This window comes from Nematolebias whitei, chromosome 22 (genome assembly GCF_014905685.2).
Source record: "Nematolebias whitei isolate Nwh7 chromosome 22, NemWhi1, whole genome shotgun sequence".
In the NCBI taxonomy this organism is placed as follows: Eukaryota; Metazoa; Chordata; class Actinopteri; order Cyprinodontiformes; family Rivulidae; genus Nematolebias; species Nematolebias whitei.
In genome coordinates, this window is record NC_056519.1 from 9,837,076 (window position 1) to 9,855,115 (window position 18,040).

Below are 18,040 nucleotides of genomic sequence, written 5' to 3' on the forward strand. Positions count from 1 at the left end.
TATATATATATATATATATATATATATATATATAAGCTTTATAAACCCTTCCCACACTTTTGCAACATTCTTTTGTTTTTTTAACAATGTTCTAAACTCTCTAAACGCACCCGGGACACAGAGCACAATGCTGTGGTTGTCGCCTTCCGTCACTCAGCCATTCGTGTGCCGTGTATGCAATCTTGCGTTGAAAACCTGTGAAACAGTGAGTCTGCGAAAGTCGAACCGCAAAGTACCGAGGGACTACTGTACTTGTAGCTTTACTGCCTGTGGTAGAATCTCACTGAGGTATCTATGCCTGTTGAAAAGGAGTTGGCAACTCAGAATTGCGTGTTTGCCACACTGCAACTAGTGAGTTTAGAAAATCATAGCCTTTTGTTGTGTGCACATCATGTAAAACAGTATCCTAAGCTGTGCACATTATCTCACTGACCATATTGGGCGGCTGTGGCTGAGTGGTTAGAGCAGTCGTCCTCCAATGCAAGAGTTGGGGGTTTGAATCCACCAGCAGTCACATGCCGAAGTGTCTCTGGGCAAGACACTGAACCCCACATCACCTCCGATGTGTGTCCCATTGGTGTATGAATGTGATAAAGCTCTGATTAGTCTCTTTAGAATGATTTGTTCAATGAGATTTGTAGAGATCTAGCAGAGTGCTGTATGAATGGGTAAATGAGGACACAGATTGTAGTGTAAAGTGCTTTGAGTGTCTTGATAAGATAGAAAGGTGCTATACATGTACAGTCCATTTACCTTTTACATTATACCAGCTTCCCACCTAACCTCAGCTAGCCTTTTGTTCTCCTTTTAGATTTAACAGTTTAATTAAATCTTCAACAAACTTGAGAAAAGTCATTCAACACCCAGCATTTACTCTGTATTTTCCTGGAAAATGCAACTTCTATCACAGCTGGTTCCTAAATCCCATTTTTTAAACTGAGCGGGAGTTGTAAGGCACATAAATGGAATGGACTGTACTTATATAACGCCTTTCTATTTATCAAGACACTCAAAGTTATTTACAATACGAGCTGTGTCCTCATTTATCCATTCATACAGCACTCTTTTAGATCTCCACAAAGCTAATTGAACAAATCGTTCTAAAGAGACTTATCAGTGCTTTATCACATTCATACACTGATGATATCACACTGGAGGCAAAGGTTCAATGTCTTGCCCAGGGACACTCCGGCATGTGACTGCTGGTAGATTTGAACCCCCAACTCTCGCATTGGAGGACTGCTCTAACCACTCAGCCACAGCCGCCCACATGGAACCTGGAAGACAAAACTTTAAGGCAGCTGAGTCACAAAACAAGCAGCCTTTGGAAGCTGTGACCACCACATATAAATACTTTTTTTTTTCTAATTGGAAGTTTTCTTTTAAATACACTCAGTAAATGCTTTTCGCTGCCAGTGTTTAGTGAAAGACACATTAACAGGCAGTGATGGTGTACGCTGACTCTCAGAGAACTGATGTTTGTTTAAGAGGACTGGCAGAGTCCCCCTGATGGTTTACAGCAACCCCTCTAAAATGAAACTTCAAACTATTTAACTATAAACTCAGTTTGGGTTTTTTTCCACTGAGAGATCCCTGCTGTGCCACTTAGCCCTCCAATAAATAAAAAAAAGAGTGCGGAGAGAAATTAAAGAGTTGTGACAAACACACGGTACCAACCAGTTTGGCTATGTAGTTGACAACCAGTGAGTCAATCTTCTTCTTCCCCAGTCGAGGCAGATGCTTGTTGAGATGCTCTCGAAGCTTGTCAACTGTCTGCAAGTGCGAAACACACATACTCGTTATTTTCTAGGCATGCCAGGGTGTGTGGGACTTGGAGTGAAACTTTGTGTTTGCGTGCGTCTTTGCATATTTTGGAGGCGAGGTCAAATAGAGTTCTCACACCGCATCTCCAAGTTCTAAAAGTTTCTACGAGAGGGAAAAAGACGAGGGGTTGAAGAGCGTAAGAAGGAAGGTGTTTGAAGGGAAATAGGCAGGCGTAGGAAACACAACGAGGGAAGAGTTAAGAAGATGTGAATAGAAGAAACGATGGAGGGAATAAAAAGGACAAAAACAGGAGGACCGGGTCATTCTAAGAATAGCTGAGACTTTATCTCCTCCGAACTCCATTAAACTGAAGCTCTCTGCTCTTTAACAACCGTGCTGAGTGCAGGGAAAAGTCCAAGATATGAAATGGTCCATCAGACAGTGTACAGCAGGGCACAGAAGCAGGACAGGGACTTTAAGACGCCCCTTTTTTTTAAACGTCGACTCTTCTGAGGCGTAACAGGAACTCTGCTTAAACCGTTGATGATGGAGGGAAATAATCAGCTGTCAGCATTTCACTGTGGATTTTCACCCGTCTATAAATGAACTCCTCGTAAAGGAAAACTCACCTGCAGCAGATTTTAACGTTGACACTCAGTTTACGTTAAACTGCTTTCCAATCTGCACCTTTCTCCGTGAGTAAGTGGAGGAAATAATAAATTTAAACTAACAAAAGCACCCTTCCAAAGCTCTTAACCTGTTCCTCTACAGCAATTATGCAGATTAATGTGTGAATGTTTAGGAAGCATTCACACTATTGTGATCCATTTTTCTTCCGTATATTTTTCAGCATCTTTCTCGTTCCACAATTTTTGTTCTATTTCAACTAATCATAAATCAAAATGTTCAGCTCTTTCAGGACAATCCTGCCATGACTTTTGGTATTGGTGCAACTTTAGCTTTCAGAAATATTTTGCCTTTTCTGCCACTTTTTGTCTCATAGAAAATGAACTGAGCTCATCTTACATTCTTCAAATCTTTTCACTAACTTTTACTGCTCCTTTCACATTTTGTTCTGCTTCAGCTTCTTTCAGCTTCCTTGTGCATGTTTAAATTTTTTGCAGCTACTTTCAGCTGTTTTTTCAGCTGTTTTGTGATCCTTTCAGCTTTTTTCTGTTAAATACAACATTTTTGTGCTTCTTCTAATGTCTTTCTGCTAATTTCAGCTTGTTATGCTCCTTTCAGCTCATTTCTGCACGTTTCATTTTTTTCTGCTATTTCAGCTACTATTGAGCTGTTTTATGCAAATTTTAGCATTTTCAGCTAATTCCACATTTTTGCACTAATTTCAACTCTTCTGCCTAATTCAGCAAAAACTTGCTATCTATTTCCTTCTGGTAATTTAAACTCCTTTCTGCCTTTTTAGCTACTTTTCAGCGGTTTTTTTGTTTGCTTGTTTTTTTTTTGTGCTAATTTCAGCTTCTTTTAGATAATTTCCACTTTTTTCTGCTCATTTCTGCTTATTACAGCCAAATTTGGCAAACATGCTCTTTATTCTTTCTTCAGCTAATTTAAGCTTGTTCTACATGTTCAACTACATTTTTAGCATTTTCTAGCTAATTTTAACTGTTTTCAGATAAATTCCAAGGTTTTTGTGGTAGTTTCTGCTACTTTCAGTCTAATTAACTTATTTCTGATAATTTCAGCTTGTTATACTCCATTCAGCTTGCATGTAATTATGATAGTTTCAGCCTTTTCTCCTATTTCAGCTACTATTTAGCTGTTTATGCTAATTTTATCTTTTTCAGTTAATTCCACATTTTTATCTCATTTCAGCGCTTTCCGCTTCCTTCTAGTAGTTTAAGCATCGTTCTGCCTTTCAACTAGTTTACAGCCTTTTTTGCTAATATTCAGCTTTTTTTTAGCTACTTTCCTAATTTTTGTGCTAATTTCTGCTTGTTTAAACCTATTTCAGCAAATATGTGTTCTTTCTGCTTTCTTATGCTAATTTAGGCTTATTCTTCCATTTGAGCTACATTTCAGCATGTTTTTAGCTAATTTCAGCTGTTTCTCAGCAAGTTCTTCTGCAATAAGCATTCGCACTGCATTTTCGCATGAAATGCAATTTCTTTAGTTTTCTTAAGGGTAGTATTTTATCGTTATACTAACATTATATAGCATGACACCCTGAAACTGATCTTTTGGAGGCGTGAATATATATATAGTTGATCATTTGGAATATTACTGATGATGTGTATACATGTTTAAAGTATAAAAACATATTTAAATAAAGGAAGGTTCTTGAAGGAATGCATGAGGCTTGCCATGCTTTCAACATTTTAAACAAAGGTCTCGTGATCCATAAGTGGTCTGATGGGAGTGACTCTCAGCTACTACCACACCAATATTTAGCTCAATGTCTATTAAACTGACTGAGTCTGAGAACATATTGTGGGGCCACGCCAAAATATGGCTTCACGTTTACAAGCGGTTAGCTCGACTGTTTAGTGAAAACCAGTGAGCTGAGTAATTTATACAGGTAAGATATTAACCAACATACATATCCACCAATTCCCATTTTAAACATTTTTTTAAAACTCTTTTTAAATCTTAAATTTCAGTGGCTGTTCATTACAAAAAAAATTATCAATAGATCACTGTACATTAAAATGTTGGGTCAAGCAAAATTAATTTATTTGACAATTGTTTGTATTTTAGTGCTCATACATATAGGGGACAAGAAAATTTAACACAGCAGCAGCGTAGGAATACACATTAAAATGCAACATATGCAAGTTTGAAAGTCTCAAGAGGAAAATAAGCTAATTATATTTGCTTATTTCAGCTGTTTCTGTCCTTGTTTGCTGTATTATTTAGGCGTTACTGCATACATGCGTTGTTCTTAGTGTCGTTTGTTTTCCAGATACCACTTTTGTTTGTGCCATCTGTATTTGTTGAGTCTGTTTACAGCAAACTCTCCCACCATGTGACTCTTTTCATGTCTTCTAAGCATACGGTCAGTTTGTTTGATTCCTCTCCAGAATAGTTTGAGGTTGATGTCAGAACTAGTAAAGTCGTGTTTCTGCACACAAAAAAAAGCATTTCCTGTGGCGCTGGAACTGTGCACCGTCTTCCTAAAATCTGTTTCCTTAACTTTGGAAGTGCTCTTCCAACCCCTAAATGTCACTGTGTGCACTGTAGCATTAAGGTTTATTTTAGTCGGTCCCTCACCTGTTTTTTTTTTGTTTTGTTTTTTTACCACTTTATATGTTTGTGGTGGTTCTCTCACCAGGCCTATGAGTTCTCTTTGAAGATGGTCTTCCTCCTGAAAAAGTGGCACCAGCTTCTTATCTGTACAAAGAGGGGAAGCACAAGCTCAGCTGAAGTGCACCACAATTAAACAAACCACTGATAGAAACTTACAAAGAGTGTCGACTTGATTGTGTTTTCATTTTTTTTTTTTAAGAAAAAAGGAACACATTCATTAATATATCCTTTTTGTGTGTATTTTTGCATCTCCCAGCCTTTAGGAGGCTGTGAGGCAGCAACCCTGCTGTGTGAGATTGACTGCGTCTGCTGTTCTGTCAGTCCCATGAAAGCGGACCGTGCTTCGGCTTAGTTAACTCCGGACTCACCAGCATACCCAAACTCACAGCAACTTTGATCATGCACGCAAGAAGCTGCTGTTTGATGTTTCCGTATGACATGCTACAGATGCTATAAATAGCTCTTTGAGGGCAAGGCTAACTTGCAGGAAAGTGTTGCCACATATGCAGCCTGCTCATCAGCATCTTGTGGTGGTACGAGCTACAGAACCTCACAGTTCTACGTTTTGTTGTGTGAATGTTTATGAAGCATTCACACTATTGTGATCCGTTTTTCTTCAGTATATTTTTCGGCATCTTTCTCGGTCCACAATTTTTGTGCTATTTCAACAAGTCATAAATCAAAAAGTTCAGCTCTTTCAGGGCAATCCTGATATGACTTTTGGTATTGGTGCAACTTTAGCTTTTTGAAATGTTTAGCCTTTTCCACCACTTTTTTTTTCCTCATATAAAATGAATTGAGCTCATTTTACATCCTTCATATCTTTAGATGTGTTCACAACCTTTGACAGCTCCTTTCACATGTTGTTCTGTTTCAGCTTCTTTCAGCTTCCTTGTGCAAATTTAAACATCTTTCAGCTACTTTTAGCTGTTTTTTCAGCTGTTTTGTGCTCCTTTCAGATTCTGCTAACTACAACATTTTTGTGCTTCTTCTAACGTCTTTCTACTAATTTCAGCTTATTATGCTCCTTTCAGCTTATTTTCATTTTCTTTTCTTTTTTTTCATTTACCCTTTATTTATACAGGTAGTCTCATTGAGTCACGAGAACTCATTTTCAAGAGAGACCTGTTTAGGGAGCAGATGGTGGGGGTTAAGGGCCTTGCTCAGGGGCCCAGTGTGGGGCAAATGAGGGTGGAGGCAGGTGTGGGTGTTTCACCTTTTCCACCCACATTTTGATGTTGACGGTACCGGGAGTTGAACCTGCGACTTTCCGATCACAGGCCCATCTTCTAACCTCTGCGCCACCACTCCCCCGCATGCTAGTTTCAGCTTTTTCTGCTATTTCAGCTACTATTTAGCTGTTTTATGTTAATTTTAGCTCTTTCCAGCTAATTTCACATTTTTTGCATTCATTTAAACTTTTGCAGCCTAATTCAGCAAAAGTGTGGTCTCTCCATTTCCTTCTGGTAATTTAATAATAATAATAATAATAATAATAATAATAATACTTTATTTATAAAGCCCTTTAAAACAACCACAGCTGCCACAAAGTGCTGTACATATAAAATCAAGAACATTTAAACACATAAAAACAGTTGTTAAAACATTAAAACATTTAGCTTCATTTAGCTTTAAGCTTCATTCTGCTTTTTTTAGCTACTTTTCAGCTGTTTTTTTTCTAATTTCAGCTTTTACAAAATAATTTCCATTTTTTGTGCTCATTTCTTCTTTCAACAAACCTTTCTTTCAGATTTCTTCTGTTAATTTAAGATTTTGCCTTTTCAACTACCTTTTTAGCATTCTAAGCTAATTTCAGCTGTTTTCAGATAAATTTATGTTTTTCCTGGTAATTCCTGCTACTTTCAGCCTAATTAACTTATTTTTGCTAATTTCACCTTTTTATGCTCCTTTCAGCTTTTTTCTGCTATTTCAGCTTTTTCTACTATTTCAGCTGCTATTTAGCCGTTTTGTGTTAGAGTTAGCTCTTTCAGCTAATTCCACATATTTTTAGCTCATGCATTTTTGCAGGAAATGCAATTTCTCTAGTTTATTTAGTCGATGTTAATCCATACATCAGGGATAAGCTGGGCTCATTTGTGTTGAAGGCAGTTTGGATTTTTCAAGTTAGTGCGCAAACATTACTGCTATTGTGTTTTTCATATATATATATATATATATATATATATATATCCAGCTTCTTTTAATCATCCAATAGCATCAATGTTTATAAGGTTCAATTCCCAACGCTGTCACTGATTTGTCAGTAAACCTAAATATTTCCACCAGATACTTTCTGTTTTTCTTTAACGTTGCGCAACATTATCCGTATTTAATCCTAATAATAAAACGCTGCTCGAATCAAAGTAAAATAAAAAGTATTTCTTGAAATTGCAAATATATTAGTTTAAATGTACGTTTTTATTTTATTTTATTGTTTTTATCTGTTTGTTGGAAACAAGGTTGTAGGGGATGGTGCCAGGATGTGAGTGTGTGTTTACTGGTGAATCTAGGGAGGATGGTGGAGGGATGAGATCATATCTGTGGATGATGTGAGATCAGGGAAGGTCCTGTGTGAAGGCTGACTGAAAACAGCTGCACTGCTGTCATGAAGAAACGAAAGAGCAGGGAAAGAAACGTGGAGAGGCGAGAGGGAAGTACCCAACTCCTCGCTGTTGTGTAATTATTGAGGTCTACTTGTTTCCATCTTTTTCTTACTATATATTCTTCTTTTCTCGCTGCCCTCCACCTCCCCTTTCACAACGTCTCCCTCCATGATGAATTAGTTTGGAGGTTTTGTTCCGTGAATCCTCCGGTGGGGGTGAAGAGCGCAGGCTCAAAGGAATACACCGAGCGCACTTGCACAAAGTTTGGTGCAATATTATGAGCTGACAATTTATTTTGAACATTCACTGTCCAGAGCTTTATATATTGGACCAAGTGTGTGTGTGGTGGTGGGGGTGGGGGGGTGCTTTGACTGTCTTACCAAGACACCAGGTGTCCACCATTGAAAGAACTCTAGAAAAAGAAAAACAGACAATAAATGACCAGCCAATTCCTTAAAGCGATAGTTAAGATTTTTTTTTTTTAATGGGCTTCTGGGGAAATCAAATAAACAATATCTTACCTGTTGTAGACAGATCCTAAAATTATCTCAGTTTGAAAAATCTAGTTTAATTTTGACCACGCTGACAAGCTAATGGCTAGTCCGAGTGGAAACAACTCCCATTTCAAAGTTTTTAGCCGTTCGTGCCGTGCTAAGAACATTTTTAAAAACCTACACGTTCAATTCACTTCAATTTCAGTTCAGTTTATTTATAAAGCGCCGAGTCACAACAGAAGTCGTCTCAGGGCACCGAACAGAAACATTCACATACATAAAAAATTCAGTTAAGAACATTATTTATCTGAGGAGCCAGCAGGTTGTGTGTTATACATGCATGACATCAGTACTGAATAACATAAAATCCTGTGAATGTTTGCAAATAACAGCAGCAACTAGCTATAGCACTTCCAGCAGGACTTTCACTTCTTTTGTTTTTGCCAGAATACTTTGTAATGCATAAACAACAAAAACTAGCATCCCCCCTCCCCCACCCCCCCAAAAAAAGTATATAATCTTCTGTATTGCATGCAAAAATTTTAAACTAAAATTTTGCATGATCATTTCACGCTTGGAGCACGTGATAAATATGACTCAACTATTACCACCCTCAATTTTATCTCAATACCTGAAAAAGCAAACGCCATTTTTGAGTTCAGCTTTGGCTGTCATTTTGAATTGAATTAAAGTTTATCAAAGGTTAAACTATTATTTTCTGTCTTGCCCTGCTCGGATTAACCGTTGTAGGGGTTCCTCATCAGTTCTGTCAGAATCAAACTCTACTCCACAAACTGAGTTTTTAAAAAAAAGACATTCTTTCCTTCTTTTTGTCCTTTTTTGTGTGGGCTGTCTAAGATGTTCAAAGTTGTTGGTTTGATTCCTTTCCCCATTTTACTGAATCAATTAACCAACGAAAAGAAAAACCAGGTTGCATTTTTAAAAACCAGAACAAAATGTTTAAAAAAAAAAATCAACCTTTGAAAACCAGCAGGTCTTGGAAGGTTTGTGATTTGAACCCCTCATAGAACAGAAGCATTTCATTTTTACAGACAAAGCAGAAGAGCAGTCATGCATCCACTCCCTCCAGGTTCAGGTCTGTACACAGTTCCTAACAAAGCTCCAGTGGGAGGCAGACCTACTTCTTTGTGTTCTCCTCCATGTGAGTCATTTGGCTGGAGGGTCTTCTCTCGGACCTCTGAAACAACAACACCGTGATGGGAGGGATGGAAACTACGCTGCCTGTGTTTGACAGTACCCACAGGTATTCTGACAAGGACATGCATAAAAATACATTCTCTCATCCTCTACTTCAACTTTGTCATTCTAGCATGAAAATGATTCCGAAGTGGTTTATGTACGTGAATGTAGAGGAAAGATCTAACTAAATAAAGTCAGGTCCTCTGGACAGATTCTTCTTGTTGAAACATTTCGTCTTTTATCCAAAAGACTTCTTCAGTCTGACGAACTGCACTAAACTCAGTCGTATAAATAACACCTTCTCGTAGTGGACAACCAGATTGCTGGTGACAGCCAAAACTAGCTGTTTGCATGATAAAGGAGGACCATCAGCCTAACGACTGATCGTTAGTGCCCTGATGGCCACTTGCTATTCGCAGAGGGCTGAGTGATATTGGCAATAACAGCATTGTAAGCCAGTTGGACGTGGAGGTCTCCACCCCTTATTTAATCATGGACGATTTCTCTTCACAAAGATGGCTTCATTCATTCCTCTCTCAAACCACTGTTTCTATCAAGAATGTGAACATTTTCATCCCTGAAAGAGTTATCTCTGGTGTGGAGATGAGTGTAGACCGCAGAGTCTTGGCCAGATGATGTTGCTCTTCTGTGCTGGTCCATCCTTTTGGCCAGTGGCTGTTTAGTTTCCCCGATGTAAGACTGATCACAGCCCTACTGACACTGAACAGCATACACAACATTACTCTGTTTGTGCCGGGGTACTGGATCTTTGGGATGGACCAGTTTTTGCAGTAATGTATTTTGGGGTTTGAAAACCAGTGGGACGTTATGTTTAGAAAATAAACATGTCAGTTTCTCTGAGACTTTTACAACGTATGGAATGACCACTGGTCTCTGGGTCTGGGTTCCTCCTTTGACCAAGTCTTTTGGATTAAAAACAAAACTTTTCAACAAGAAGAATCCATCCAGAGGACCTGACTTTATTTTGTTAGATTTTTCTACCTGGATTATTAATGCATCAGGGTAGACGAAAGTTGCTTTAACTCACCAGTTTGTCCCAGTCGGCTTGAATATGTGTAGTTCTGTATCTGGGGTTTGGAACAACGTCCAAATGTTTTGTTTTCTCTGTGTTCCACTGCAGTTCTGACCAAAAACATCGGGGACCCCTGGGCTGTACAGGGATTAAACAAAAAAAAAAACAAAGACCAAAGAATCGCCCACACAGCCAGGACAAAACGAGCAAGGACAGTAAATGTGTAAAACAAAAGTTTTATAAGGTAAATTTCAAGAATTTCTATTGATATTTATTTACAACATACAAATGGATTTTTGTAATTTTCAGTTAACTTAGTGTGTCATAAATACATTATGCTAAAAGTTATGAAAATGTATCCCTACCTTTGCTTTAAAGTCCGGCTGAATATGCAGCTCAGTGGTACAAATCACACCAGGGACCTCTAACAAATACTCTGGGACCTCCTGGAACACAAACACCAACCGAGCTGTGAGTGCATGCTCTAATTAAAGCCCGAAGAAAAGAACTTTGCAGCAGGTGCGTCCTCCTCTGCAATCGCTTCAGTCCACACAGAAAGATGCTCATTTATTCTCCATACCTGAATGCGTGCGCATGCATAAGTGCGGTACCTGCTTTGCAAATATCGAAGAGTAAGGCAGAACTTTATCCAAGCTGAGACACTTCTCGTGAACTATTCTGTACAAAGAGGCTGTGCAGGGGAGAAAGACGAGAGAACAGGCAGATACAGCACAAACAAAAGTTAGAATTGTTCTTTAAAAGTTTTTTAAATAACTACGTACACAGAAATTTTGTCTAGACATAAGCACAAAGGTAAGTGACACTATATAGGATAATCTATATTAACATCCATCCATCCATCCGTTATCTTCTACTTGTTCTGAAGTTGGGTCGCGGGGGCAGCAGCTTGAGCAGGGAGGCCCAGACATCTCTTTCCACAGCCACCTCTTCCAGCTCTTCTTGGAGGACCCCAAGGCGTTCCCAGACCAACCGAGAGACATAAACCCTATTCACACGGGATTAGTTTTATCTAGGGACCACATGCTATTTGTAATAACTACAGAGCTTGTCTGTGTTAATCCCGTGCTAATTGGCCATGTCAGTCATTTGTAAAGTAAAAATTCCCCCGCAAATTACCTACTATATTTTGCTGAACTCTGAGGTCCTGTGATAATACTAATCCAATGCCAATAGGCATATCTGTGATTTGGACAGAAATGGGCGGGATCCGATACGTAATTGGGTGATTTTTGGACATGTTGCTCGCTTTGGCTTTTGTAGATGCTGCTACTTCCTTCACCGCAAAAAACAGCATGTGCGGAGACGGAGATGCATGCGTGATCAACTGACCCATCCATCTTTCCATCCATCCATCCATCCATCCATCCATCCATTATATTTACCCGCTTTTTCCTTTTTGGGTAGTGGGAGTCGCTGGTGCCCATGTCCAGCCATCACTGTGCGAGAGGCAGGGGACACCCTAGACAGGTCGCAAGTCCATTTCAATCAGTGGGTCAGTGGACGCTCACGTGCGTGGCCGGTTACAGGTTGTCCATCTGAGCTTAACGTAGCCTTGTTTTACCTCTTAAACCGGCCGGTCGGACCTACCTCCTCCTCAACAAGTAGATTAACACAATTTTATATTGTGCATTATTTAGTTTTCTTTGTGCTAATTCAAAGGCAGAACAGTAGCACAACTGGTAGAGCTGCTGCCTCTCAGCGAGAAGGTTGCTGGTTCAAATCCCGGTCCGGGGGCCTTTCTGGGTAGAGGTTGCATGTTCTCTCCGTGCATGTGTGGGTTTTCTCCGGGTACTCCGGTTTCCTCCCACAGACTGAAAACATGCATGAACTCCAAAACATGCATAACTAAATTGTCCCTAGGTGTGAGTGAGAGAGTGAATGGTTGTTTGTCTCGTTTGTCTCTATGTGTGGTCCTGTGATGGACTTGCAACCTGTCCAGAATGTACCCCGCCCCACGCACAGTGATTGCTGGACATGAGCACCAGCGATCCCCGTGACCCAAAATGGAAGAAGAGGGTAAAAGATGGATGGATGAATGTATAGACGGATAGATGGATGTGCTGATTTGTAAAACCACATCAAAGCCTGAGACCGGCCCGGCCCGCACATGGACCGGCCCGGTCGTGACAACGCAGCGCGTTAACAACATATTCGGAAGATGTCTGTAAATTTCAGCTAAATCTCAGGCTTTGGTTATCCCGTGCGAATGCACCACATAAAAAGCAGACGTTGGGGAGTAATTTATTTATTACATATGGCCCCTAGGTAAAACTAATCCCATGTGAATAGGGCTATAATCTTTCCAGCGTGTCCTGGGTCTTCCCCGAGGTCTCCTCCCGGTTGGACATGATCGAAGCACCTCCCTAGGGAGGTGCCCATGGAGCATCAGATGCTTATCAGATGCCCAAACTATAATAACCATAATATATATTAACATGTCATTATTTAAAGCTGTCCAAGATCAAAGCTGACCTGGACCCCGCATGTAATCGTTGTAAACAAACTCCAGCTACACTCCTGCATGCATTCTGGACCTGTCCCAAACAGAAGACGTTTTGGCAATCTATTTTTGACACTTCTCTGAGATATGTGGCAAAACTGTTCACCCATCACCACTCATCTCATTGTTCAGGGTGATCCCTGTGGATATGTCCTTCAGCAAATACGAGAAGGACGTAGTTGCCTTTGGCTCTCTTCTGGCCAGGAGGCTCATTTTGTGCAATTGGAAGGACCCACACACCCCAGCCTATATACATTGGATAAGAGAGGTCAGGTACCATTTCCATCTGGAAAAAAATCAGATACACCCTGAAGAGTTCTGCAGGAAGATTCTGGGACACCTGTCAGCCTTTTCTGTCATTTGTTGAGAACATGTCTATGCCTGTATAGACTATTCATGTATGACTGATCCAGTGTGGAAGAGGATTTTGTTCTGTTTTGTTTTTTGTTTGTGTGTTGTTGTGTTCTAAAAAGCAAAAACTTAATAAAAAGACTTTGTTTAAAAAAAAAGTATTTAAGCACTAATAAATGCAAATATATTCAGACAAGTCTTATAATCAGCTGTAATCTATTCTCAGTGGGATGGTGTCTGTAGGTAGAATAAAATGCTTGCACAGAATGCAAGAAGAGTACATTAAGGCATACATATGTGCACCGGCTTGAACTTTACTATATTTGTTCTGTTTTGTACGAGTCTTCAACGTCTCCGCTAAAATAAACTCTTCTTGCTGCACAGATCTGCACATGACCACAGACTGAAACCATGGAAAAATAGCATCAAGACTCAAAAGTGAAGAATGGCGGTATTTAGGAGTTTAGCTGCCACTTACCTAAAATGAACTCCTGAATCTCATCAAAAGATTCAAAGGGGTTCACGTTGTCGCACAGCCATTCAATTATCTAGAAGGAAGGTGGAAACACACAGTGGGGTGGGTGTGTGTGGGGGGAAGCATAATTAAATGTATAATTTCTATAACTAATCCTCCACACTGAAGTAATCTTTTCTATCTGTGGAAAAAAAATCACTTTCTTGCAGAGAATTCGACACACTAAGTGACACATTATTGCTTATATTTTCACTGGAGGAATTTGTGAACACTTTCAAATTAAACTTCCTTAGATACAATCTTTGTAGGACATTTTAATGTAAACTAATCAAATAAATAAGCGTCTGTTTTCGAGTTCAGCACTATTGAAAAACTGCTTTGTAGGACCTAAAAGCTGTCTGGTTGGATAAACCCAGAATAAATAACACAGTGCAGTTAAGTTTCCTTTGAGTAGAAGTCTTCTTCACTTAAATATCACCTCAACAACATAAAACAGACCTCCCAACTGTGTTAATGTTACAAAAAGCAACACAGAAACCTTGTTTTCATCCACTGTCAATGCCACGTTCAGCTGGCTCAAAAACCTTTTCACTGTTTTTCTTTTTGAATACAGTAATCAAGTAGTTTGCCTAAACTTATTCATATACAGCACATCTGGAAAGTATTCACAGTACATCAGTTTTTCCACATTTTGTTATGTTACAGCCTTATTTTAAATTGTATTAAATTAATCTCTTTCCTCAATTCATTTATCGGCTTTATCGTTTCTTTATGTCTCTCTCTTTCTGAAGACACTGGATGACAAAAACTCAACTCCAGTGCTCTTCACTGACCCCTCCCTTTCTATTAAAAAAAAAAAAATCTATTTTAACCGTCCAAAATCGCACTTTTGGATCGTTAAAAGCAGCTAATCTAAGAGGCTAAGCTACGAGCTAAGCTAACAGGCTGACCTCGGGGGGGGGGAAAACCTTTGTCTTGTCGAAGCTCCAAAATTCACGGTTGAAACCCGTGCCTTCATGTAAAAAGTTTTTCTCTGCAAGAAGAAACTAACTTGTTTACTGATTTTCTTAATTAAAAGGTTTATGTGACAAATGCTATGTTAAAGAACTCAAACCACACTGAGCATCCGCCATTTTGAGAACCGAAGAGAGACGGCCCATGTCACGTCAAGGGGCCTCCCTCCCATTTTCCTTAAAGAGACACGCTACTCGCTCCCTCACTATCCATCTTTCAGTTCAAACAGTCTTATACTGCCATCCGGTGGTTGAAAAAAGGTACTATATGCAAAACAAATGAACATTTCCTCTTAAATTTGACAATAATTACTAATTATTGTCAAATTTCAAACAATATTATCGTTTAGCGCAATAATTTCTGAGACGATTAATCACACAGCAAAATTTGTTTTCATGACAGACCCAGCTGTGAATACTTTCCAGATGCACTGAAGTTCAACTTTCAATTTATTTAGTCACATTTTACACAGTGCCAGGCTTTTTGAGCTTTATCATTTGCTTCATTTTGAAATTGACTGAGCTGTTGTGGTCTCTGGTTGAAAAATATCTATAACCTTCCCCTAATTTTCTATCAAATTTATATTTTAACTACTTTGTAAAATACTTTGAATATTAGGCAACTACTCTTACACTCCTACTAGTTTCACACTCTCTTCATGTCAAAGGGTAATATTCCAGCAATTTCTGCTTCCAGTAAGATTATTTTAAATTATTTAGCTTCAGAGCGCTTCATCTGCATTACAGAAACATGAAACTATAATGATGCCCTTCAGGAAAGACCTTCGCCTTGTAAATCCACAAACACGGCGCCTCAGAGCTGCTTTAAACAAACGTGTTTTTTGCCGCAAGACAATTTTAGTTCAGAAATTTTTAATGTAACAACCAAACTGTGGAGTTAACGCCAAACAAGAAGTGGGAGACTTTAATTTGCATTTCCTTTAGGTTGCAAGCTCCTACGAATAAAGAAAAATTGTTAACAAGCAATCACTGTATTAAAGGCTTTACTTTGCTGCTGCAGACAACAAACAGTTCTGTCCCATTTTTCCTTCCTATATGTGCCCTAATGAAGCCAGTGACGTATATATAACCTTTGGAGAAATAATTTATTGCATCTATCTAGCTGCTGGAACTTTTTCTGTTGGACCTAATACTAATAAAGTCTTGGTATAAGTCAGCGCAAACCAAAAACCCAGACATTCATTTCTATCTTTAGCTCTTTCTTGTTCATCTTTTGCCATTTTATCGTGGCATTGGGTGGATTTTTCTGTTTTTCTTGCCTTAGTTTTACCAACTGCTGGCTTCCAACTCATTTACGCAGAAATGCAGAGTTGTTGCATCTTTCTAATGTTTATTCCTGATTGAACATTAATTTCCCTTCAGGATAAAGTACCTAACAGTAACCTGGGAGTGTGCTCTGGGTTATATGAAGCTCTCCGACAAGAATTTTCTGTTTTCTTTCTTCTTTATCCTGCCACCCCGTCAGAGTTCTCCCTACTTCAGGGAGGATGTATTGATCCAGTGTTTTGTTTCTCTTAATTCTAGGTTCCAGAATAAGAAATAGTTTGGAATGAAAATGCATTGTGCAAGTTTCATGGAAAACGGACTTTAAAGGTCTGCATGCTTCAGTTGTCTGTCTGCATCTGCACCTTCAGCTCCAGGATTGGGTCGCTTCCCATGTAAACCAGCAGGCAGTGGAGGGCGGCCAGGCGCTGCGGGTCGCTCTTAACGCTGGGACAGAGAAGAAAACAACACATTTACCTTTTATAAAAACAGCGTGGGGAGATAAACAGGTGGATAGCCAACAGCAAGGTGCTAGAATTTGATAAAAAACAATACATTTGCATAAATAAAACCCCAGTTTTGAACTGGTCTCACCTAGGTCGGGAGTCTGATCGCAAGATCTGCAGCAGGTACGCAGGGCTGAGCTTAGCCGTGTGAATCCTTCCACCCACCAGCAGACAACCACCAGACTGGTCCTCCGTGTGCAGCACAGTGAAGTTCACTGGCTCACACTGCAGGCCCAAGTTCACCTCATCGCCTTATTATTAGAACGTTCAGAAAAAAAAGTGTTTTCAAACTGGGTGGAAGTTAGCATCCCAGTAGCTTAAATGTGTGAGTTACCGGAGAGGAAGAGGGAGTGGCAGAGCATCTCCTGCTGCCTGGTGTTGATGCAGTGGAGGAAGTGACCCTGCAGATACACCAGGATGTAGTAACCTGCATGTTAAAGCAGCACAGCTTCCAGTCAGTGTCTGAACGCTTGAAGAGCGGCAGATATTACCGACTCCGCACTCACACTATTTATTTCCTGTTTATAATTTCCTCTGTAAGGATTTTCCAAACTACTTCTGCACACATTGTGCCATTTAAACCAAACCCTTTGGCTCGATCAAGAGTTGTGTGACTTTTATACTTTCATAGTTAATACATTTTATTTACATAAATTGTTCTCATTTCATATGTTTTAGTTTTTAGCTACAATTTGGCTACATTTAGCTTTTAAATACTACCTTAACAATAACATTTTGCTATGGATGGCTAATTGTTGCTTTTAGCTATAGCTTTACATTTAGTGGTTAGCTACTGTTTTGTCCATGTTAGGTTTTATTTATAGTTTGGCTTATTTTGCTTTCAGCTACTATTTTTGCCACATGTAACTTTTAGCTACAATTTTGCTATATTTAATTTTTAGCTACTGTTTTGCCGATTTTCACTTCTAGCACTTGCTTTGCTGATTTTAGCTTCTGGCTTTGGTTTTGTTATTTTATTGTTTAGTTGCAGTTTTGTTATTTTCAGCTTACAACTGTGGTTTTGTTCTTTTTAGCTTTTAGCTACTGTTTTGATGAATTTAGCTTGTAGCTACTGTGTCGCTTCTTTTATCTTTAACACTTCAGTCAACAATTTATTCAACAACCTCCATCGAAGTTATTCAGCATTACCTCACCGTACATACAGAAGGTGTGTGTGTGTGGGGGGGTCCTTGAAACAAAAATCATTTCTGTGTGCACTGACCTATAGGGATGAAGAACGGGTGGAAATGGGAGGATTTCTGTGATGACGATTCGCTGCCCAGAGAGACTCTGAACTTCTTGCTGCAATCTGGCAGGAAGTGAGAAACCGTTTGTCAAAATGTGATAAAATAAAAAAACAATTAGATGAAACTAGTGTTCCGTTATGGAATCATTGTGTTGCGACCTAGAAATACATGTTAATGTTTTTGCAAACATAGCTGCACAAAATAACGTGTATAGTTTGATTTTTAAAAATGCCCATGCACTAATAAATATATATATATATATATATATATATATATATATAT

General features: G+C 39.1%; 1 protein-coding gene across 1 annotated transcript in view; it reads right to left on the reverse strand.

Annotated features, from left to right (window-relative positions):
• The window catches only part of LOC119428265 (gamma-secretase activating protein), a 48,422-nt gene that overhangs the window by 17,828 nt on the left and 12,554 nt on the right, over positions 1-18,040 (reverse strand). The window contains 12 exon segments of the mRNA XM_037695924.1: positions 1,678-1,773; positions 5,054-5,115; positions 8,015-8,046; positions 9,271-9,326; positions 10,377-10,499; positions 10,727-10,807; positions 10,973-11,052; positions 13,712-13,781; positions 16,371-16,482; positions 16,600-16,762; positions 16,846-16,938; positions 17,734-17,820. Coding sequence (XP_037551852.1) covers positions 1,678-1,773; positions 5,054-5,115; positions 8,015-8,046; positions 9,271-9,326; positions 10,377-10,499; positions 10,727-10,807; positions 10,973-11,052; positions 13,712-13,781; positions 16,371-16,482; positions 16,600-16,762; positions 16,846-16,938; positions 17,734-17,820 — 1,055 coding nt within the window.